Below are 24,963 nucleotides of genomic sequence, written 5' to 3'. Positions count from 1 at the left end.
GTGCTGCCCATCCTTGAGGTGAGATACCTGTAAAGTATTAATTGTCTTTTTAAAAATTCCATTTAACTGATGGTCTGTTAAGCAAGGTGAGGTTTTTCAGGTCTTAGATTCCTGCTACTACTATGTTGATGATGCAGTGTTTCAAACATTTATTGAATAGGTTAGGCCTGACTTGATTTTTGAGTTTATTGCATTTGCAGGACTAATGGTGCAGTCAAAATGCATAAAGCTCTGCCTAAGAAAGCTTAAGATGGCTGACAGAATATATGTGATGAAGAGCCTTTTAATGTCTGACTGGTATGCCTTCAGAACTGATATTTAAGAGTTAGAATGAAGTGGAATATCAGAGATGTTCATATCTTATTTTGGCTTTGTTTCAGTTTTGAGGCCTGCGAATGCTGAACAGTCCTGTTTGGTTAAAAATGCATTGACTTGATCCCTAGGGGATGTATAAGACCCCTGAAAGATGTTTTGATATTTAGTTTTACCTGTCAGAAAAGTTTATTTCTTTTTTGAAGTCTGCACTCTACACAATGAGTAGAGGTCATACTTGCTTGAAATCATTAGACAGATAACTGAATCTAGAGAGGGAGGGAGAAGCAGACCAGTGAAAGAGCAGAGTTTCACTGCTGACAGAGCTGCTCTCCATAAGGTTTTCCAGATAAACGAGAGAGAGCAAATGGTACTGCAGTTATGTAGTAGTCATATGTGCAGAGGGACATGGAGGAAACACTGCTGGGGAAGCAGTTGTATAAAACACAACACTAGCAGCCCTTAACTCACCAGAGTCGTGATCAGTTGTCTTTAGGAGTACTTGAGGAAGACCTTTCCTTGAGGAGGAAAGGTGGGTTGCCTGGAGGATCAGGATGGAGGAAGGCAACATAGTTGGGCTTGTCCTTCCCATTCATGGGGAGAAAAGAAAGCACCCAATCTGTGGGGTCAGCCAGGGATCAGAAGTGGGGAAGGATCTCCCTTGGCATGATGCTGTTGCCTGCATTGCAACTTTGAGCTTCCCCAGGGAACTGCATGACTCTTTTTCCTTTTGGATTATGGGGGTGCTCTTGTTTTCACTTTGGAATTCTCAAGAGATTTGCACTCAAATCAAACCCCAAGAACTGAAGGACACGGGCCCTCACGGTTGGTGTGTTTATTTTGTAACAAGCAGTAGTGGCTATACAGGTGTGTAAAAGCAAACAAAAAAACCACAAAGCCCATCCCAACAGAACTGCCTACCCTACTCACTCCCAGAAAGAGTCCTTCTTTTCTTTTTCTTTCAGTTCCCAAGCTGGAATTTAGGTTAATCTTGCCCTCCACGTCTGCTCCACTGTCTCCCTCAGTAATAGTTTCTGCCAGAGAGTTCAATTTCTGATACTGCCCCTGCCCCAATTACCTGCTGCCTGCTAACATTCTTAGTTTAAGCTATCTTTTCGGCTGTGACACCGCTTCAGATGTGACAGTGCTACAGGGCACCTTTTTTTGACTACAGAGTCTTGCCTAGGCTTGCTGACTGAAGAGATGTTTGGTGCCATTGCAGAAGAGAGTGTCCCAGGAAAGGTATGTTTGAGGTGATTTCGTCCCCATCTGTCCTACAAAGCCAGGAGGGCTGCTTCTCAGCTGATAGATTGGCAAAGGGCCAGGAGAGGAGGAAAGCCAGAGGAAGCTCAGAAAAGTAGATTTGCCTCAAATTTGGAAGGTGAAGAAGCACTTTTGTTTGCCAAGGTGTGGTAAAGAAGATCTTTTTAGAAGATGTGGGATGGAGTGAGTATGTGAAGGAGAGCTGTCTGGAGGAAAGGCCTTTTGTCAAGGTATGAGGCAGGACGGGCTTGAGGCTCTCCCTGTGCACGATAACGTTGTCAAGGGTGAGATTCCTGCTGAGGGTCTAGGGTTGGTATGCTGAAGGCACTACTTTAGGGGAGCTGCAGTCCCTGATCCTGCTGTCAGTGTCCCAACTGCTCAGAGAGATCTTCTTACTATTTGCATATTGAGCAGAGCTGGAGGTGTGGCCACAAAAGTGCTTGCATTGTCTGTGTTCCGCAGATGCAGCTCTTGGTGTGGTCCTCGGCATCCTCACAGGGTAGGCAGCCACAGTCCCCAACACTGCTGTCACTGTCCCAGCTGCACAGGGATCTTTTGTCTCTCTCCTTGTTGAAGGCAGAGATGGAGTTGCAGATGACTTCCATGCTCTCTGTTTCCTCACAGGCTGGGAAGCAACAGTCCCTGGCATTGCTTTCATGTTCCCAGCTGCACAGGGAGCTTTTCCTCCTGTCCACATCCAAGGCAGAGCTGCTCTGATTTCCTAGGGAGGCAACAGACTGCAGAGTGAAAGTGGAGCACTGGAAATACGGAGAAGCTGAGAGCTGGGACTGTTCAGCCTTGAGCAGAGAGGGTTCAGGAGGACCTTTCCAATGTGTATAAATAACTATGGCAGGAGTGAAGTAGGTGGAGCCAGGCTCTTTTCAGTGTTGTCCAGTGACAGGACGAGAGGCAATGGACACAAACTGAGATACAAGGAATTCTATTTAAACACTAAAAAACATCTTTTTCTTTTTTCCTGTGAGGACGGTCAAACACTGGAACAGGTTTTCCAGAGAGGCTGTGGATTCTCTGTCCTTGGAGATAGTCAAAACCTGACTGGACATGGTCCTTAGCAGCCTGCTGTAGCTGACCCTGCTTTGAGGAGGGGGGTGGGACTAGGCTATTTCCAGAGGTCCCTTCCCACCTCAGCCATTATGTGATTCGAGCTTGCATTTTATCAACCTTCATAATCCTATTCTTCAGTTAATAGATTATGTACAAATAATAGCAGTATGTTATGTCTTCATGTGCCACACACAGTAGCCATAATGGCAAAATGCTTTTCTCTGGATGTTAGGTCAGAAGTAAGTCTTGAGAATGTAAGGAAAAACTGTTGGCCCATTGAGACTGATGTGTCGCTGAAAGGTGATGGGGCCGCAGAGAGAGGGGCAAGGCTAACATGGTGCTGAGTTATTTCTGCAAAACTTGCCATGTCCTTTGCTGTAGTTCTGATATACTAACGAAGTGGGGCAGTGAGAAGAACGCTGCTTGGTGACTGAAGTAGAGAGATTTAGGGTATTTTATTAGTGGTGAGGAAATAAGAAGGCATGAGCAAGTTCTGGTCTGAGCAGATATAGTAAGAGGCAAGGATTCTGTTATGTTTGTGTGTGTGTACAGCATGAAGACAACAATATTCAACACAGACTTTCTGTCATTGGCTTTTAAAGGTTTATGACTATATTTAGACCTGTCCTACTGTTCTTTATTATTTTGAGAACTGATAGCCTTAGCTGTATGCCAGGTTACCTCATTTTGATGACCATAGCCTACACTGTTCTGCATCTGAGACTTGGAAAATGATTAGCATTTCTTACAGAGCCTGATGGGGAAAAAAAAACAATCCTCCTTTGATAGATATTCTGTATATGAATAAAACCTCCTAGTAACATAATCAGTAGGCTCACCCTACATGCTATTTAAAAAACCATCATCACTCTAAATCTAGAAATGTGAAAAATGGCTCACTTATGACAACTCTCTCCTTATAATTCATTTTTCAGGCTGCTACACCTTCCCCTTCTTCAGACAAACTGGATTTTTTCCCAGGTGTGTCAGAGGAAACCCAGACTCCCACAGTGGCCCCAGAGAATGTCACTGAAGGTGCGATCATGCTACTTACCACTAATACTGTGCCATCTGAGCCCATGCAGCAATTCACACCAACTGCTACTGCTGCTAAAGCAGGTAATGTTTCAACATAGCTGGAGACCTGAGGGGTACCTGCAGGTTGGACAGCGGGCGGGGATGGCTTTACTACTGTCAGGCTTCCAACCTGTTGTTAGTTATGAGCTCACTCTTATCCAAATCTAACATCGTCCCGCTTTAAGCCTGTAGACCTACAGTAACACTGCAAGCTCCAGACCCCTTAGCCAGTTACTTCTGAGGCAAAACTCTGACCAAGTCCATCATTAATGGGAAATTATAACTCAAGCAAATACAGCAAAGTACAAAGCGGAGATTAAGAGTCTTTTTTTAAATGGGTTAATTTGTATACTTGGTGAGAAATACCTGAGGCTTTCTGGAGTTTCAGAATAGTCTCTTCTAGTCATACCATTATTTTTGTGTGACTCTTCAGAACATTGCTCCCTCTCAGAAACTCTTCAGTAGGGTTCCCACTATATAGAGTTGTCAGATATCATGCAGCAACATAGGTGGAACCTAAGGAAGCTCAGCCCTTAATAGGGGAGAAGCCTAGCCCTTAGGAGGGGGAGAACATGGCCTCCTCATCCTGGGGAAAAAAAGTTTTGCTCTAATTTCAAAGCTGTGAGGAAGCTTATCAGACTTCCAGCTGCAGAGCAAAAGTTTTTATTTTGAAAAGGACATGTTTAATCACTATGTCCTCTGTGGTTGTGTTAAGTTCTGTGTATGTTAGAGTATCTCCTTTCTCCTGCTGGGTTTCCTGCTTCCCTGTGTACCCTGACAAAGGGTTAGAAGGGCCATGAGAAGCAGAGAAGCACAGATATGTGTTCTTCTGCACTCGTGATGTACTGAGGGATATGGAGAGCTAAACCCTTTGCTTCCTGGTAGAGCAGGTCTTGTTTGGGACATTCTTGACACCCTCTGCCAAACTGCAACCTGGCAGCCAGGATAGTGGTTAGGAAGTAACAGGAAGAGATGAGCTACGAGAGATCCCCCTCCAGGGCAATGGATCATCATTACCATTGAGTGTTGATTAGGCAGCTCTTCCTCCTTCACAGGAGGAGGTTGAAGAGGACTCAAAAAGGATCTTGGAAGAAGAAGCTGAAGGGAAGGTTGTGATGGATCTCACCATAAGTACTGCTTTGTGCAAGGATTGCCTCAAGTTTGTTCTCAGCCCTACTGTCTTGGCAGTCTTGAAGACAGTCCCTCCTTCTCACCTTTGGTCATCACCCTCATCTAGCCATTTTATTCTCATCTCGTGGAGGTCAAAGTACAAACATCCACCTCCCTGGTGTCTAGGGCAACTCCCATGAGCAATTATGAAGCCTTGGGTGCATTTAAGTAGCAGTGACAGAAAGTGTGCTGTCAATGTGGCCTCTTCACTTCATCCATTTTTAGACCTGTGAGCTGCCACTGCTGAGTAGCCTCTTTCTCATCTATTCAGAGTTCAACGTTTAGACACTAGTGAATGTTGCCTTTGGAGAACCTTTGTTCTGTGCGTTCCCAATACTAAAAGGAAGAAATTTAAAACCTTTGAAATACAGGTCTATGGGAACCTTTCCTGAAGTTGTGCTTTGGTGTTTCTGTTGGGGGCTGGATTTGTGCTTTGGTGTTTCTGTTGGGGGCTGGATTTGTGGACTTTGGCATTTTTGGAAGAGGAAAGAGTTTTCACAGATGAGAACTGGGAGGGTGTTCCTGGATGGCAAATAGATTGAATGTGCGGTTCAGCTACAAAATAACACCTTTGCCCTGCTATACAAGTAGATTTTTTTAAAAGGGACACTGTGCTGGACATTGTGGGGCACTTGTGAGACAAGCCTCAAACATGGAAGTAATACTTCTTGGTAAAAGAAGGTGTGATATTAGAGTTCTAGTATGGACTATGTTACTTTATTTAATGAGGCTTGTTCTGGTGCAGATGGCTTTTTTGTCTTTTGTAGTTGCGTATTTTGTAAATCCTGCACTTCCATCCAATTACGAAGAAAAATGCATAATTCTTTATGCAGAGCAATGTTACCTGTGATATACAGGAATAATCAGAATGCTTTTCTCTAAAACAGAAGTAGGGGAAATGACACTTTGTATTTGGGGAAGAAGAAAAATTTTGGTTTGGTAAAAGGTGAAGGAGCCATAGTCATGATTATAATAGATTATTATTTGATTATGTATTGAGGAATTTTTTCTTTTACTTTATCCTTGCCTATTCACTGTAGAGTTTGTCAAATTTTACTTAATCCATTACAAATAATATTTGAAGATACTAAACTTATATTCATCCCATCTGTTCAAACATAATGTACTTGTTCTTTCTTAGATACAGTAAAAGAACTTACTGTGTCCGCTGGAGATAACATACAAGTGATGCTACCCAAAAATGAGGTTGAGCTGAATGCCTTTGTTGTCCCGCCACCGCCTACAGGTGAGTTGAATGGCCTTGGCATACAAGGAGATGCACACACTACCATCCTGTAAATGCAGACAAGTCCTGAGTTATGTGAACATCCTCACCTCAGGATAAAACCATCTTTCTAATCTACTACTGCCTTTTTTGTGGCTCCAACTGCAGAGAGGATTTCCTCCTTTGGATTTCAGAGAATTTTTTTTTTTAAGTGGCTTTTATTTTCAGAACCTGAACTCATTAGACAGATGGTTCAATAGAAGGCCTGTAGTTTCTACCAAAAGATGATGTGGCCCAGGTTGTAGTATCTTGTTGTAAAGCAGAGGAGGAGAAAAGTAGGTTCTGAATGCAACGCTTAACTTAAAACTACCAGCTTCTGAACTGCAGCAGCAAAGAACGCATATTTCATAGGTAACTATGTAAAATGCATTCACTTCACATGAAGTTGGTTTTTGTGAAGAAGTCAATTATTTGTGAAGTCCGTTACATCCTTGCTGCTTTACCAAGTTACAACACACTGTGGAAGTTTAACATGTATTCGTACTGCTTCATTTTGTAGGCTTAAAGAGTAGCAGTCATGATTTCCTACTGTAGCATTTTATCTGACGGATGGTGAACTTGATTTCTTTGTTTCCTGGGCTTATCATGAAAGCAAAGCTGATTACTCTTATGCTGTGTTACTGCTCTTAGAAACAGCCTACACCTATGAGTGGAGCTTAATCAGTCACCCTTCTGACTATGGTGGTGAAATGGAGCGCAGGCACAGCCAGACCTTGAAGCTCTCTCATGTAAGTGAGCTGTAAGCTCAGGCTCATTGTGGTTGTGCAGTCCTTTCACAGGAATCTAACTTATGGGGAAGGGCACTTTGATTCAAGGAGTTAGAATGACTGCCGCAGTCTCTTCACTTGCATGTATCACCAAATCTTTGCTAGATTAGAAGTGTCTTTTTTAGAGTGCTCTAATAATTTTCTAAGATAGAGTAAACATTCCTAAGTGTTTGCTTTGTATTGCCCACTTCTGGGCAGTGCCTTTTGTGTATGTATTTATAAAAGGAGCGCTAGGTTTCAGATATCCAGGTTTTTCTGTGTTTACAATATGATTGGCAGATTTATGCATACTGCTTTTGTATAATTGGACATGTAACCCGATTTGTTCTGTGTTTGTCTCAGTTATCGGTGGGACTTTATGCCTTCAAAGTGACGGTTTCTGGTGAAAATGCCTTTGGTGAAGGTTTTGTAAATGTCACGGTCAAACCAGGTAAATCAGTTGGCTAAAATAATGAAATTAATTTCTTCAACACAAGTAGTTGTACAACATGCTTATCTAATAGTTTGTCAGTTACTGTCTGTCAAGGACATCTGGTAGTCCAGTCATGCAGAGATGTTTCATATCTGCGTGTCTATAAAGCATTTTAAGGAAGTAGAGTAAAGGATCTTGCTCACTGTGTTTAAGTGCTCTCTGGTCTTGTACCCTCCTCAGGCAAGGCCTGAGATAGCATCATGCCATCTTTTATGGTCCCATTCTTCAGTACAGCTAGGAACAGCAATTAGGTGCTGAACTGGCTCTAGCTGTAAGTTACAGTGTACAGGTCTAATCTAAATTATACCGGTTAGAAGTGGCTGCAGTGGAAGACTTGCATCAGCGCACTGCTCTTCAGTAACCTTTTCTCTCCCTTGTCCAAAAAGGACAGCAGATGCTGCAAAGCTGTCAATCCTAGATTTAAATCACTGGGGACTATTGATCTGTAGAGCTAACAAATTAGTTTTGCCTGGGCTTTCACTATTTTTTTTTTTCCTTTTTCCTCCCCCCCACCTTTCTCACAGCAGTCAGAGTTAACCAGCCGCCTGTTGCCGTTGCTTCACCCACAGTACAAGAAGTTTCTTTACCTACAACTTCGACCTTCATTGATGGCAGTCGTATGTACTGGACCATCCTGTGCTTATATCCTGTATTTATAATACACAGTTACAACATTATTGTTTGTCAATTACAAGTGAAATTCCTTCTTCTCACTCTACTCAGAACTTCCCTGAATCATGATTTATTTCGGGGATTTGAGTCTGGTTATAAATTACTTTAACAAATAAAAAAAGTGATAAAATACAGCCTTCCACTTGGGGATTGAGATGCAGTGCGTCGGAGGCTGCTGCATCCAAACAGCAGCTAATCTTACAGCTTCTTCCTGTCCTTCCCAGAAGGCCTCTGTGCCAGTACAGTTGGGGTCATGGTAGAGAGCTGTCAGGTAGGGTATGATGAGATATCATAATTAGGTTCATAATTACTGAGAACAGACAAGTTGGAATGTGCAGAGTCTGAGACTGGTTTTTATTAGTGTGTGTGTGTGTGAAGAATTTTTTGTTTGTTTGTTTAGATAAACCATACCAAATGTAACTTGGAATCTGTGGTTTAACAGCTATGGTACATGAACCCTGTTCGAATATGCTTGGACAGATAATTGTAGATAACCAGTTAGGGATCAGTGCATGAAAGACTTCAGTATTAATTCCAGCAATTGCTACAAGAAACTGATATGTTTTTCTTTAATGAATGTAGAAAGTATAGATGATATGAAGATAGTGAGTTACCACTGGGAAGAAATTAAAGGTCCTTTGCGAGAGCAGAAGGCATCTGCTGACACACCTGTCTTGCACTTGTCTAACCTTGTTCCTGGAAACTACACTTTCAGGTACCTGCACAGATGCTTTCCTTTGGGGTTTTAACTATTTCTGTGATGTCAGCTAACTGTTTGTTTCTGTCTGTGCTCACATGTACCTCCACAAACAAAACTTCATTTTTCTTCTGCATGCTGTTACCCTTCATTTTGCACAGTGGAGAGACATAGGGAGCAGTTTTATTAAAAAGTGCTTGCAGTGATTTTGTGATACTGGTATCACAAACTTTACAGCACCAAGTTATGCAAAACAAGGTATCAGAAATTAAGTGCCTCCCACTCCCAGCAATAGTAACTGTGACAGAACTTTTTTTTTTTGACCCCAGCTTAGAAGTTGGCAAGTGTCCTGAGATGAAACTCTGCAGTCAGGCTGTGAAAGTCATCCCCTGAAGGGTGGTGGCAGACAGAACAATATTGGGAGACTGATCCTCGCAAGGCACTGTTGTGTGTTGATTTTAATGTCATTCTGTTCTTCATAAAAGCCTTTGCCTTGCTACCGTTTTCCTCCATTTATGCATTGCTGAAGCTGGATTTTGTCCAGACAATGGAAGCAATGTTTGTGGTTCTGGGTGCTTTAATTAAAATCAGAGTTCATTTTCTGAACTTTTTAACTTAAAGCCTAGACTGCATGGGGGCAGACTTCCCACTGACCTAGCCTGGGTTATTTGGCTGCCAGTGCGTAACAGCCTGCCAGTCAATATATTATGTATCAGTGTAGCATCAGCAGAATGTTGAAGCCAGCGTACATATACATTAAAAGTGTTGCTTTGCATAAGCTTCACCAAAAATTGCATAGCTTCAACTTCCATTCTGTGTTCTTTACCGGAATTGTTCCATATTGTACAGTGGCAGAAATGAGCGTAGGATTTTTTTCTGGATTAAAAAAGGCAGAGCTTGCTTACAAGCAGTCCTTTAAGTGTGTTCCAAACCCTAGGGAATATTAAGAAATCACTTGCTATATCTGTGCATCTTTGGGGGAGGCTGAGGTACTTGAACAATAGAGCAGTGTGTTCAAGCTTACAGGATATTAGCTGGTCAACGAAATCCAGTGCTCCTGATACACGTGGATGTGCAGCCACTGCAAAAGTATGTGTTCCCTAATGACAGAATTAATGAGCAATAGTTTTGTTCCCACTTGGGGAAGGCTTCAAGAGTGGTTCCCTTCCATGTGGTCAGCTGTATGCAGTTTTCACAACAGAGGGGAATTAAGATTACCACACTGTGGAGGGCAGTCTCTCATCACTTTCAGGTATCTGCAGCGGTCTCATTTTAAGATGATTTGTCATTGTTTTTCTGAGAGGCAATAGTGTTTTTGTTAAACCCTGTACTTTTTCAGTTTTGTGACTTGACATCTTAAAAAAAATCTGAGCTGATACTAAGCTCCATTAAAATCAGAAATAGTGTGCCACAAAGAAATAAGAAGTTAGGAACTGCTACTGCAGAGCTTCTGAACATCCAGAGTAGTTTTGGATGTAGGTGTTAACAGGGACTGTTCACTATGGCTGATGAATGAAATCCCTGTTTTTTACTGCCTAAATATTTAAAAAAATGTGCAGTGAAATGTGTTTGAAATTGATGAAGTTGCCATTGACTGCAGGGAAAGGGTTTCATCTGGGATCCAGAATAGCTAGGCTTTTTTTTTTCTCCCCCCTAAAGGTTGAAAGCTGTGTTTGAAAACAGTTGTCTGAATTCCTTTCCTACCTTAGTTGAGGGTATGTGTTTCTGAAGCAGGAGTTCGTATAATCTAATCAGTGGCTCTGTTTTAGGTGATGTTTGAAAAAGTGCCAGAAAAAGTTAACCTTTGAACTTAGGACTTGGCAGAAGTCCATCTTAACAGATTTCCAATACTGTTTTTCCTGTTGTAGACTCACAGTGATTGATTCAGATGGAGCAGCCAACTCCACCATTGCATCTCTGACTGTCAACAAACCAGTGGATTACCCACCTATTGCCAATGCGGGACCTAATCAGGCAGTCACCTTGCCCCAGAACTTCATCACGCTGAATGGAAACCAGAGCAGTGATGACCATGAAATTGTCAGCTATGAGTGGTCCCTCAGTCCCAAAAGCAAAGGCAAGGTTGTAGCAATGCAGGTATGTCTATTTCTCCTTGCATAGATTGGAAAGCTCTTTTATGTTTGCCTCTAACGTGAACAAACACTAAGTAACTACTCAGAAGCACTGAAATATCTAGAGTGCTGTTAACTCTTTTTTTGGTGGTTTGTTTTTGTTTTTGTTTGTTCCTTGCTGATGTATTCAGCTTTTGTTTTAGATACTACTTTTAATTCCTTTTCGTTTTTTTTTTTTTTTTTTTTAATTCCTTGTGGCCATTTCTGATTCCTGCTGTTGTTTCTTCCCTGGTGGTTTGGAAAGACTTCGAGTTCACAATGTCTGTCCTTGGACCCTAGAGCCTGCTACACAGGTTTCTATCTTCTGAGACACTGGACATGCTGAAAACTGTTTTAGGAGAATGTGGGGGTAGTCAGGGTTTTCTTGTAACTCTTTCTCCTGAAGAAGGTAGGACTCAAACAGAAACTTAATTTTCTGAGTGAAAGATGACAAGACTTTTGGCAGTGTTACGCAGCCGTGCTCTGTGGTGGGTTTTTTATGCTCACTAAAACATGGGTTTCCTATGAAGGCTAACTGAATTTATTCTCTTATTTTCATGGCTGTATTTTTTTTTTTTTAAATCTGAGAAAAGTTAGTAAAAAATTTTCAGTGGACTTGCTCAGTAAGTTGGAGATTCTTCTAGCTCTGTAGGCAGTTGAGGTAATTAATGTAATGAAGCCAGCTGAAATTCAGAAGCCATTTTTTTATGAGACATCATTTCTGCTATGTTGCAAATGCTTTAGACTTTCAGAATTGGAAAGAGATCATTTTGTAGATCTGTTTAGGAAAGGAGTAATATTGATGCAAGCATATACTGTAGAGGCAATTACGAAACTATGGAAGGGCATATAGCAGAATGGCTTATTTCCGTTCATTTACGGAGACAAACACTTTCCAAAAGCATCCATGCAACCTGAACATGTAGTTTTTAGGAGCTGTTCAATGTTAAAGCAACCTTCCTGAAAGAAGGGAATGACTGCTTCAGATATCCAATGGATTCATTGGGTATTTAATGTGGAAATGCAAGAGCATTTTACAATTTCTGTTCAAGACCCTTGTAATCTTGTCCCTAAAGCTGAGGATGCTGGTCTCAGGTGTGTTACATGGTATCCATGGTTAGAGTGCAATGTAACAAGTACCTCTGCTGGTTAGTTAATCATTTATCAAGTTCCTTAGTTCTCATTATCATCTTTATCCAAAAAAAAAAAACCCCTAATTGCAACTGTGATTTGTTACTCCTCATATAAGAGATGCCACAAATGTTCATTTTATTAGCAAAATGACCTATAGCTGGGCCCAGTCATTTTATGAGCTTATACTGCTGGAAGAGTATGCTTAGGACAGAGTTGTTTTGTTTAATATGTTTTTTCCATAAGCCTATCTGGCTGGGATCAAGTCAAGCTTGGTTTTGTGTTTAACAATTTTTTTAAATACTATATTAAAGAATGTAATTATATTTGTTTTTAAAATATCTCTAAGGAAATGGAAAAAGCTGTAGTAATTTCCATCAGTGTTTAATTTCCTAATTGAGAAAGTTAGTGTCCCATGTGTTTCACAATTACTGTTGTTCAGAAATAATTCAGCAATTATACCAACATTTAATTAAGGTTTATTGTCTATAGATATTTCTCTGGGTTGGTAGGGACAGTTGCAATAGTGAATACATTACATCTGTCTGTGCATCAAATTTTAAGTCTCCTCTTTGTCTACAAGGTGCTTTAACTTGCTCAAACACTGTATTTATGAATTGAAACAAATTTTATTTTTTCTTCACATTTGCTCTGTAAGACCTTTCATAATCCATGAGCATTTCTGTTTTATCTCATGCTCTCTGTCTTTATAAATGCCATGTAGGGAGTGCGGACACCATACCTCCAGTTATCTGCAATGCAGGAAGGAGATTACACATTTCAGCTGACTGTCACAGACTCTGCGAGGCAACGGTCCACAGCTGAGGTCACACTGATCGTACAGCCTGGTAAGTCAGCTGCAGGCATGTCTGGGTCACTCAAGGGTGGGCCAGCCTGATGCCTTAGCACTGTCCTCAAATGCCTCATCTCCCTGCATTGCACCACTGAGATGGCAGTCTGAATGTCTGGTATCCCTGCATCAAGGACTCTTCCACCTCCGTTTTCTGTCAAAGCAAACAAAGTGTAGAATCATAGAAAGTCCAGGTGGTGATCCTGAGGGCTCACACTGGCCTGATTACGTAAGGCAACCTGCACAGAGATGTGTTTGAGTGTACTTCTAAAACCTAAAATGTAGCTCTTGAGTTTAATATCCTACAAAGTCTGTTTTGCAGAGCTGTTCAGGGTGTCAGAGTGCTTTGCTCAATTTTCTTACTGTTTTGCAGTTCTCTTTCAAGAATCCTTGTGTGATCTGAATTCTCACTAGAATTGCATTGCACTTTCTAGGGAAAAGTGTCAAGCAAGGAATTGTCAAAAGCTGCGTCTTTCACACGTTTGTTTAGATTTGGGAGCTGAGTGATGAATGGGCCCAAATGGTCCAGGTCTCATGAGATTTTTTTTATGCTTTCTTTTTTTTGTAATGTGTGTGCCTATTACATCCAAAGTGGCCTTTTCTGTCCATCTGAAGGTCTCACATTCCACCATGGGGTAATGTTTTGTCTTCCTCTTGTTGCTTATTATACATCTTTTTGTAGATGACCCCTTCTGGGAAAACTTTACAGTGGGCATTTACTGCAGAAATCAAGAACGTGAATTGGAAGTACAGCGTGTGATGGTGTCTTTTAGACCCATTATAGTGTGGAACTAGAAAGATGCTATTGCTGAAGTCAGGTCTAAGGATAAATAAATATCCAGGAAAATGGTAGCATTGCTGGTTTTACTGGGCAGAGGTTGAAAACAGAATAATAGGTTATATGTTTCTGCACTAAATTCTCAAAGGCTCTAAACTAGCATGAACTTAGTGGCGGCGTGCTGACCTTGAGCAGCAGAAAACCTGGACCAGTATCTTCTTCAAGGGCAAAGAACCATATATGTGTGGGTGGTTTTGAAAGGGATGCAGTGGTGGAACCAGGAGAATACCCCACCACTCTTGTTATAAAGCATTTCATACAATGCATGCTGCAAAATTTTTGGAGTGTGACTGTGCCTTCAGATATGACTGTGAAAAAGGGAAGTACTTGCTGTGGGATTTGGCTTGTTGCAGAGCTGGTCTCTCCCACCTAATATTTCCTGCTGGCTTGTGCACGTTATATTTGTGATTTGTACCTTTGAGCCAATACATCAAATTAGTAATACAATATTCTGTGTAAAATCTTCCCTCTGATTGGTAATCCTTGCCAGTGACTACCTAGCAAATATTGTACACTAAATATTATTTTTACAGAAAACAACAGTCCTCCAGTAGCAGTGGCTGGCCCTGACAAGGAATTGACCTTCCCAGTAGAAAGTACTACACTGGATGGAAGCAAAAGCCAAGATGACCAAGGCATTGTCTTCTACCATTGGGAGAATATCAGGTATCTAGAGATTTTACTAATCTCTAGTAAAATAGAGAACAAAGTGAAAGTGATTGGGTGCCAGAGCCTCTTACGCAATTGTGTTGGGTGATGCGCTGTTTGAGATGCACTGTTTGAGAATTGTTTGAGGATCTTGCTGCTCAGGTGGTAATAGGGTAAGAGACAGGAATTTTAAGTTCAACTTGGAAAGCTTAGGCAATGTCTGCCTGTGTTTTGCAATGTGTCATTTTGAGGCCTACTGTTAGAAAGTTAAGAGAAAATGGCAGGAACTTCCATGTCTCCTGTTAAAAAGCAAATAACAGGCTTGGGTACCCTCCTATAATGTACAGTTTTCCCATCAGTGTTTAGAACTAGGGTTTCTCAGTCACTTGTTCGTTAAATAATAAAGCAAATTGACAAGCACTCTTGAATGATGATTGAAAATGTTTTACAAAAGTTTGTAATTGTATGTTTATGTGCAAAACTAATTGATCCTTAATAAAAGGACAAGGTATTTGCCTATGCAACTGTCATATCTATGGTACAGGAAGAGGTTTGCTGGCACCCTGTACATGTGCCACATTGTGAGTGGCTCTTAGAGCAACAGTGTTTGCATGTTCCCATGAAATAGTACAGCGAGGAGGTTGAACTTCTGGGGTACATTTTCTGCTCTTCTAATAACTGGGTATATGATGCTTGGGTGCTTTGAATGTCTTGAAAAAATGTATTTATGAATTCTCTGAACTAAACTCATGTCTCATAGTTTAACCATCAGTGCTTATAGCGGTGGTAGAACTACAATATACATAAAAACAAATGGCATGAGCGATGCTGCTGAAAGAAGAGTTTTGGCTGGCTGTGCAGGATTATTTTTCTGAGATGTTTTGTTTCAGTGGACCAAGCTCTGTACAGATGGAAAATGGTGACAAAGCAATAGCAACTGTGACTGGTCTTCAGGTTGGTACCTATCGCTTCAGGCTGACCGTGAAAGACCAACAGGGCTTAAGCAGTGCATCTGTGCTATCTATTACTGTGAAGGAAGGTAAGCCTAGTTGCTGCTTCTTAGGATATGGTAGGCAACTTGCCAGTTAATTCAATCGCTGACAGAATGTAAAGGAAATCAGAGCAGGAAGGGATAATGTATTTCTTGTCATATTTCAAGGGTATTAAAGAAGAGTTACTGCTATTTTGTGGTAAAGTAGTATTGTGAGTGACTGGTAGAATTAACTTTGCTTACTGCAAGCTTTAAAGCTAAATATATGCAGACTTAGTTGCAATAAAAGTGCTCCAAAATACTGTTTTTGACCATGGTATGTCTACTTCATTAAGAAGATATGTTTTTATTTTATTCTCAAAGTTAAGCTTTGAGCAGAAAAGCAATTTTACTGTGGGTTTTAAATAACATCCAAGAAGTGAGGTCTCGGAGTATACCAGTTTCCACTTAAAAACTTAACAGTAAAAGACCTGTATTTATTTTGGTTTTTTTGATACAGAGAAACAGTTGCTGTGGGAGGTTTTTTTATTTCCCCCCCCCCCCCCCCCCCCTCAATGCATGCTGTAGAAGAGGCTTTAGGATAATAATACCTATGGTGTGAGATCACAGAATCATTTAGGTTGGAAAAGACCTTTAAGATCATCGAGTCCAACCGTAAACCTAACACTGCCGCCACTAAAACATGGCCCTAAGCACCATGTCTGCATGTCTTTTAAATACCTCCAAGGATGGGGACTCAACCACTTCCCTGGGCAGCCTGGTCCAGTGCTTGACAATCCTTTCAGTGAAGAAATTTTTCCTAATATCCAGTCTAAACCTCCCCTGGTGCAACTTGAGGCTGTTTTCTCTTGTCCTGTCACTTCTTACTTGGGAAAAGAGACTGACACCCACCTCCCTACAACCTCCTTTCAGGTAGTTGTAGAGAGTGATAAGGTTTCCCCTGAGCCTCCTTTTCTCCAGGCTAAACAACCCCAGTTCCCTCAGCTGTTCCTCATAAGACCTGTTCTCTAGAACCTTCACCATTGCTTTTCTGACATAGGTACTGTCAGGTAGTCCTGACAGATTTTATAGCTTTGACTTATGTTGCATCCTCAAGATTTGCAGGTGGTGATAATCCAGCCATCTTTTGCCTCATGTTGTTTCTTAGGGAGTGATTTTTAGCAATCTCCATGGGCCTATGCCTCCTTTTAAAGAAGGTGGTATAATACATTTCAAATCTTCTTTGGTCCAGAGTTTGGCTTTCTGTTGCATACCTTGTTTTTTGAGGAGAGCGATGCGCTATGGCTCTGCAAGTATGAAATTATATTTATAAAATGATAGTAGAGTTGCATTAGAATCTTAGCTGCTGACTTTCTTGAGAACAGTGCAGCCTTGTTTCTTTTTCACTTGGTATCACTGCAGAACGAATGAATCTTGGAGAAGAAGCTGGACTCAGTTTTACCCATGTGCATCATTGGTTGAACTGTTTTAGAGTTTGTTATGTGTTTAGTCAGAAACACATGGCAACAGCTCTGCCCAAATGTGTCTCATGGTCTCGTTCATGCTGTGAAGTGTAGCCACAGTATGTAGTGACTACAGTCACAGGTTCAATATTAAAAATACTCAGTGCTCCAATAGCCAAGTTTAGTCAACTGGTTTATTTGGAAGAGACAAGAAGATCACTTGTGTCACAGAGAACTCTATGCTGTTCTAAAGAATAGAGTTACAGCCAATGCCCTGGGGATCTGCCCAAAATTGAATTATTTATGTCCAACCTAATATGCAGACCAGCGAGGTATTTCACTCAGCCTCACAGCTTCCCGGAGCTCTGTCTTACCAGTTGTGTTCTAAAAAAGTCAGTGATGTCTGGTTTCTGGAAAGAGAATGTGTTCATGTTTCTTCGGTGTTTTTTGGCCGTATTCCCAATGCATGCCTTAATTTCACTGCTAACAGTAAGCAAAAAGCATTCGGGAACTGGGTTGACTCTTAAGTTTCTTGATTACACTTTGCCTAAATACAGGCACTGTAAAGATACAAGACCTTACACAAGCTTCTATTAGGTAATAAGTGATTTCTCAGGACGAGAAGAGCCCAGCATGCTGGGCTGTGTTTCTGAGTAGGCAGAAAATCTTTTTGCTTGACTGAGAAGGTCGGGTGCTTAAGTTACTGTGAGGCTGTAAATAGGGTACCCCACAATGATTTTTGAAAAAGATCTTTTTGGATGGTACCTCTTACTGGTATTCTCCTCATGGTGCAGCTCTGCTCTTGTCAGGTTGTAATAATCCCGGAGCCAAATTCTGTATACCCACTCATCCTTTCCCTGTACCTTTGACACAAGATTCTCTTGTTACTGCTTGTAATCGTGAGGTAAAGAATTGCAGTGTGGGTGTATTGACAATGACATGTCACATTTTGCATGTTTTGAAAGCAAATCCTCCACTATTTTTATGGCTAGAAAACAACAGTCCACCCCGGGCACATGCTGGTGGGAAGCATGTTCTAGTGCTTCCAAATAACTCTGTTACCTTGGATGGCTCAAGGTCTGCTGATGACCAGGGGATTGTGTCGTATTTGTGGATTCGGGATGGTCAAAGCCCAGCAGCTGGGGTAAGTTTCTTGACGATTGTAACGAGTCAAATTCGGCTCTTGTTATGGATGTAGCATCACTGCAGCAGGGCAAGCAGATATGACTTGTAAGATGCTATGAGGCAGGTTGTCTGTTTCTGGTTTGTCTCCCCTGCTCTCTCTAATGCTTTGGTTCAAGGGGCTTTTGTGGTATTTTCAGTACAGCTATAGAATATGGTAGCTAAATAAGAGGACTGCAGCAGTGTGGACTTAGTTGGGAAAGACAGAAGAATAAAGTTGTGTCTCTTAAAGAGTAATTGGTGATAGTACCAAGCTAATGTATTTGAGAGAAAAATCATCTGAAATCCAGATATTCCAAAGGAGGAAGGGTCTAAGAGAGCAAGAAGTACCAATAAAGACTAAGGAATCATGTCTGGTACCAGATGAGGCAAAACTTGCAGTTTAAGATAAAAATGGTGTTTGGCGCTAGGTGTATAGATACCTTGCCTGGCAGACCACGGTGAATAGCCTGGGTCGTTAGGGCAGTGGATTCTGCTCTCCGAGTGGGGACAGACAGCAGAAGTACCTCATGATAAACTGAAGTGTGTATGTCAGCTACTAAAACTGTGGTAACTTCTGCGTATCCACGCAAAGTGCTATGGACAGCTCTTCGCAGTCAGGAAGATAGTGGCAAATCAGCAAGAAATGGGAGAGGAGAAACAGCAAAATGATAACAAAGCTTCTAGAAGCAATTCACATGAGGGTATGAGAAGAATTGAAGGGGTTTAGCTTAAATGCAGCTGACAGAGATGATAGTTGGAAATATATGAACTCCAAGGAAGGGAAACAATTTGGCAGTTAAGAAAGCAGAACTAAGGATACTGGAGTAAAATTGAGAAATAATAATGTAACTGTCTCAGATTTTCAAGCAGATGAGTACTTAGAATGTCAGCTGTTCTGTCTTTTTTTTTTTTTTAGTTAAAAATTCCCAACTTGGGAAACATCCCCCTTAACCGCCCCTTCTTTTTTTTTTTTTTTTTTTTTTAGTTAAAATATCCATACTGTGCAGACATCCTCATTAACTGCCACTTCCAAATTTGCATTACTCTGCTATAAACTGTGGGTAGGTCACATTTGTGCCAAAAGCCAAAGCAAGAACTCACACTGTCATACCAGATACCTGACTTGGTAGTCACACCTGCAGCTTTCTCTGAGGGTATAATCATCCCATTACCTTCTTTTGCAGGATGTGATCCATGGCTCAGACCACGAGGCAGTACTGCAGCTGACTAATCTGGTGGAAGGAACCTATACTTTTCACTTGAAAGTGATGGATGCTAAAGGAGACTCAGATATTGATTCAGCAACTGTTGAAGTGCGGCCTGGTATGACAATTAAAAGGTCATCGATACGTTGTGAATACCTCATCTTTGTTCTCCTTTTCACTTATTTATTTAAGCGTTGACAAGATTCTCTGAAGTTAAAACACAAAGCAAATAAGTCTCTCTTCCTACCTTCTTATTGTTCTCTCAATAGGCCTGAATGTGTTAGAAGAAGACATGTCAGGATTCTTAACTACCAATTACACCATTGCCTTATTGGGAGCATAAATAAATAAAAATCATACCTCCTAGTTAGTATTTTCATTAGGTTTTTGTTGCTTTTCATTCATTGTAGGTTTTTGTTTCTTTTTTCTGGTTGTTAATCAGTTTGGCCAATGGAAAGAGATGGGAGCTGAGCATTAAGTTTAGGTTACAAAAGCTGCAATTGTGTGTTTGATGGTTGAAAATGTGTGTTTTATGCTTGTTTTCCGTCTTTCATCCTGAAGGACGGAAACAAACCTCAAAAGAATTTCAGGGTGTTTTAAATTGTCTTTTCATGGTTTGATATTGCTCATACAGAGACTTGTTTTGAAATGCAGGATAAATGACTATGATGGAAGCATAAGTTGATGTTTCAGGAAGTGAGTCTGAAATCTTGGGTCTGTCAGATTTCTTGTTTGTCTGGTTCCTGGGCAATGATTTTATTTCTGTTCCTCACTTTATTGTTGAATGTAGTCACAATAATTGGCTCAGGATTCTCATTGGATATCTGTGAAGCTTGTTTTGTTTGCAAGGCACTCTAGAAGTTCAAGTATTATTTAACAGAACCCTCAGTTTTTGAAGGTAAACTTATTTGATATTTCTCAAATTGACCATCCTCATTTAGACTTGCTCACACAGTCTTGCATGCTACCATATGAGTCCATCTTTGCCTTCCTTTTCCTGGGTGGTAGCCAGTAGTAGATAACTAGCAGGGAACTTAAGAATTAGACTCACCTAGTGCTTACCTCTGACCTTAAGATGGCAGCGTTTAGGGGAACAGAAGTTGCTATTCTGCACAGAAATGTGTTAACGCTGAACTGAAGTGCTTTCTTTCAACTGATAAGCTGGGTTGCTATCTTAGGACCCACCAGGTTTGTTTCACAGGGAATGTGAAAATGTAGGCTAAGTACTTTTCTAAGAATGAAAAAGGGTTGGGTTATAAGGGATACGGGTCTTATGCAGGAAAATATAGTATTAATAAATACTTTTGAGTACTGCATGTTGTCTTCAGTTGGTACTGAAATACTTGCCAGGCTCTGAAAGAATAGCATGTTCTTCTTCTGTCAGATCCCAAAAGGAGTGGTCTAGTGGAGCTGATTCTGCAAGTTGGAGTGGGACAGCTGAGTGAGCAGCAGAAGGACACGCTGGTGAGACAGCTGGCTGTATTGCTGAATGTTTTGGATTCAGATATCAAAGTTCAGAAGATACAAGCCTACTCGGATATAAGGTACAAAGATACCCTGCTGTTCCAGGAAGATTTGTGATTTTCATTGACTCTTTCACAGCTCGTAATTAGTTGCAAAATAATCTTTTCTAAGGTGACAAAAAAAATGCTATAACTCTCAACAGTATATACTTTAAAAGGTTAATTTCTTCTGCTGTGGTAGAAAATTAATGAAGTAAGCTCTCTAGAGGCTCAGAACTGAAGTGTTTTGGTTTTTTTTTTAAAAATTCTCTGTGTAGTTTTTCTTATTTATTCCTTTAAAGAAAGTGCATGCATATGTTTCAGTCTCTTTGTTCCGTACAGTGCTATTATTTTTCCCAAGTGCTGGATGGAGTGAGACAGACAGACTTTCTCAGTGAAGCAAGTATTGTATTTCAAAACAAGGTTCCAGCTGTCTCTGATCAAACCTCGTTTATTCCCCTTCTACTTCCTCTCTAAGGTTTTGATATTCTAAGTATTTTATAAACATTTTCCCAGGTAACTGGTGACGAAAATCCATTTTTTTCAGAGAAAACTATACAGTGGATACTCCTAAGTGTGGTATCTTACTCTGAAGTAGAAATACCCCCGTCTACTTGGTGTAGAGGGCTAGAGATGGCTGTGTGTACCCAGATAAACTTCTCAGTATGATTGGTGGAAGCTGTTGACATGAGTTATCTTTAAATTACTTCTTGTTAACTACTTGGTAATTTAAAACCCATTTTGGTGTTTATTTAGGTCTCGGGGAACCTCTTAAAATTCAAAAACAAACAGTTTGGAAAATCTAGCATTTATTGCTATGATATTTTTAATCACAGCTTCCAATTACTGTTTTTCAGATAAAGATGTTCCCTGAAGTGTCTGATACAGAATGAGATCAACACCACCCAACTTAAAAAGGCGGGGGGGGGGGGAAGGGAGGAGAGGAGTACTCCCACATGAAGTTCTCTGACTCCCTTGCTTCTGAGACTTTCCTCCTCTTAAATTCAGTTTCCTAAAGTTACTCAAACTGCTTCAGGGCGCTTTGTGACAGGTTCTAGATGAGAGTGGGGAAAGCAAATGTATACATACTTCTCTTTAAAGTGGGAGTCAGGAAGACCAAGGAGGGAATTACATTTGCTGTTGTCCTCACCTTTCTTCTGTGAAACTGAGAAGCCAGAGAACTGCTGGTGTTCCCGGCTCAGAATGAAGTCCATGGTGTTTGGATGGAGTTGACTGATGCATGGACAGAGTTCCCTAATCTTTATCAGTGGTGACATTTTGCTTTCCAGAAACAAACAAAACCACTTTTGTCAGGCATTCAGTTTACAGCCTTTGATCTTTGACAGCAGTCATGACCTTAGCTGTTCTTTCTGCAGCACCGCAGTTGTGTTCTACGTGCAGAACGGGCATCCTTCCAAGGTGATCAAGGCATCAGATGTCTCGCGAACTCTGCATGTGCAGCTTTTGAAAGAGAAGGCTGACTTTCTGCTTTTTAAAGTCCTGCGGGTTGACACGGCCGGTATGTTTTGGATCATGCTTGCTCATGTCAGAACTTTGCAGGCATTTGGCTAACACAGCACCTGGAAACGGTGCATGAAGGCCTTCTGTCTATCATCTGGTGCTATCTAGCTTTCTGAAAGATATTGTTGAAGACAATACTTAAAATGCTTGTTCATTTGTGGTAGGCTGGTGCCAGTTACTTGTGTTCTTTTAAAAGACATCATCTGTAACAGCAGGAAAAAGCACATCTTAATCTGGTCTGCATCAGGAAGGCCTGGGGAATGAGGATAAAGATACCCCACTCATACTATCTTTTGTTGGAAGATGGGCAAAACTTAATATAGCCATAATATAGAATGTTTCATGTCTCTGGTTCCTTTCAAGGCTTTTAGTGTTCAGTAATAGGTTTGTACTGTAACTTGGTTTTGTCTGTCTGTATCAGGCAAAATGGTCAGGTGATGACTGTGTTATAACCTAGTCTTCTAATATTTCCAATGTAGACAGGCCACTGGGATTTCTTATAATGAACCTTTTCTTTTCCCCAAAAAGATGGTTGAACTTCTAAGACTATTTCAAACTTCACTAGTAATGTGAACCCTTTATGATACTCAGATATTACAGATACGACTTCTCCATAATTTAAAATCAGGACATAATGATGCAAATGCAAACAAAGTGAGCAAGCTCTGGCAATAAAATAGTCATTGATTCTGTAGTAAATTCTGTCTTTACTTACCTGTTGAAAATGACTGTTGTTCTGTTGTAAATGTGGTTGGATTACCAAAATGCTTAGGTGTTACTTGAAAATACACATTAACATTTTTCTTGACATAGCAAATCTGCTACTCTAAGTTTTAAGGGGAATAACTTTTTATTTTAGTCTGATACGACACATTGATCTAGCAATAACTACTACTATAAGCGTATGAGGTATGTAAATGTTCAGGCCTCAGATGTTGTAATTCAGTTTTGAAATACTGAAATACACTCTAGTTTATTGATATGATACTTGTCTTCTAGTACCTGAGAAAGCTGATATTCCTCAATTCTCAGGTACTTTAGAAGTTCTTACAAATATGTCATAAAGAAAGGAGCCGATCTGAATTCCACTACTTCAACTCATCTTTATTTCTGGTTAGAATAAACTGTTCTTGACTTGCATACAACTTCAATATTGTATGCATAAGATATATTCTTATTTTTCTCTTCACAGCCAGCAGTCTGCTGAACTGTAAATCTATTTAATACATAGCACCAAAGGAAAGGGAGATTTAAACATTCAGATATTTTTATGAACTAGATGCTTTACCACCAATCTAGTCTCACAGTAAGAGGATACATGACAAGTTGTCCATTTACACAACTGACCCTATATTTGGTTTTGTTCTTAGCCTGTCTTTTAAAATGCTCTGGACATGGACACTGTGACCCCATAACAAAGCGCTGCATTTGCTACCAGCTGTGGATGGAAAACTTGATTCATCGTTATCTAAATGATGGAGAGAGTAATTGTGGTGAGTTTAGGTGTTGTGGGATGTATTTCAAGAATAACTCATCATCTTGTGAGACTGTTGATTATTTGCTGTCAGAATGGGGAGTACTTAGGACATAGATGCTGAGGGAAGACTAAAACAGTCTTTCTTTTCCAGCCCAGCAATATCTTCCTGTAGAAAGATATTTGAATAATGTCTTGAAATGATAATGTCTTGACAGTAGTAGCCTATATTTAAAATATTTTAAAAGTTTAAATTTTAAAAAGTATCACTATTTGAGGAAAAAAAGCATGAAAACTTTGTCATGGGAGAAAGATCTTGCAACAATTTGGGGCCAGCTGGAAGGGTTGTTGAATAGTGTGGGCATTGCAAAGCTTTTGAGTAGTATTCATCTGATTGTTGCAAAGCTGAAAAAGAGGCAACAACTTAGATTCTCTGAGTGGGTGGTTGATGCTTCTGTGCCAGAAGTATGATCTGACCATAAGGAAAGAAAACAATGTTCTGGACTAACCAATATAGTCACCTTTAAAACCTCAGCTTTTTAGCATGATTAATTTCACTGTTTCTTTCAGTCTGCCTGTTGCACCTGGGAAATGCAATTTAGTTTCACCAGCTTAATCATGTCTATATTCTGTGGCACACCTAACATATCAGCTCAGCCTCTCTATTTCAAATATTTAATAGTTTTAATTTAACTAATTAGGTCTTCTACTTAAGTTGAAATAAAGCTCAACTCTTAATACTGTGCAGGCTTGGACACCTTTGCTGAGCAATGCGCTAGTCTTAGAATCATAGAATCATTGAGGTTGGAAAAGACCTCTAAGATCATCGAGTCCAACCGTCAACCCAACACCACCATGCCCACTAAACCATGTCCCTAAGTGCCTCATCTACACGTCTTTTAAATACCTCCAGGGATGGGGACTCAACCACTTCCCTGGGCAGCCTGGTCCAATGTTTAACCACTCTTTCAGTAAAGAAATTTTTCCTTACATCCAATCTAAACCTCCCCTGGCACAACTTGAGGCCATTTCCTCTCGTCCTATCACTTGTTACTTCAGAGAAAAGACCAACACCCACCTCGCTACAACCTCCTTTCAGGTAGTTGTAGAGAGCGATGAGGTCTCCCCTCAGCCTCCTCTTCTCCAGGCTAAACAACCCCAGTTCCCTCAGCCGCTCCTCATAAGACTTGTTCTCCAGACCCCTCACCAGATGATGACATTGTTTCTCTTCTTCAGTGTTTCCTTTGCAGCAGCTTTTTTTTTTTTTTTTTTTTTTTTTTTTCAGCTGAAATTATTGGGTTTTTTT

The 24,963-nt window shown here is 40.6% G+C and overlaps 1 protein-coding gene across 1 annotated transcript in view; it reads left to right on the top strand.

Annotated features, from left to right (window-relative positions):
• Positions 1-24,963, top strand: part of KIAA0319 (KIAA0319 ortholog) — a 35,542-nt gene that overhangs the window by 5,601 nt on the left and 4,978 nt on the right. Inside the window, exons 2-16 of the mRNA XM_009285094.1 lie at positions 3,576-3,759; positions 6,029-6,133; positions 6,803-6,900; positions 7,282-7,369; positions 7,936-8,028; positions 8,666-8,798; positions 10,649-10,877; positions 12,747-12,870; positions 14,244-14,376; positions 15,249-15,397; positions 17,784-17,935; positions 19,140-19,278; positions 20,545-20,704; positions 22,039-22,181; positions 23,554-23,676. Of these exons, the coding sequence (XP_009283369.1) occupies positions 3,576-3,759; positions 6,029-6,133; positions 6,803-6,900; positions 7,282-7,369; positions 7,936-8,028; positions 8,666-8,798; positions 10,649-10,877; positions 12,747-12,870; positions 14,244-14,376; positions 15,249-15,397; positions 17,784-17,935; positions 19,140-19,278; positions 20,545-20,704; positions 22,039-22,181; positions 23,554-23,676 (2,053 nt within the window). The remainder of the gene's footprint in view (positions 1-3,575; positions 3,760-6,028; positions 6,134-6,802; positions 6,901-7,281; positions 7,370-7,935; positions 8,029-8,665; positions 8,799-10,648; positions 10,878-12,746; positions 12,871-14,243; positions 14,377-15,248; positions 15,398-17,783; positions 17,936-19,139; positions 19,279-20,544; positions 20,705-22,038; positions 22,182-23,553; positions 23,677-24,963) is intronic.

Source organism: Aptenodytes forsteri, unplaced genomic scaffold (genome assembly GCF_000699145.1).
Source record: "Aptenodytes forsteri isolate BGI_AS27 unplaced genomic scaffold, ASM69914v1 Scaffold248, whole genome shotgun sequence".
NCBI classification, from domain to species: Eukaryota; Metazoa; Chordata; class Aves; order Sphenisciformes; family Spheniscidae; genus Aptenodytes; species Aptenodytes forsteri.
This window is presented reverse-complemented; position numbering and strand designations above follow the sequence as displayed.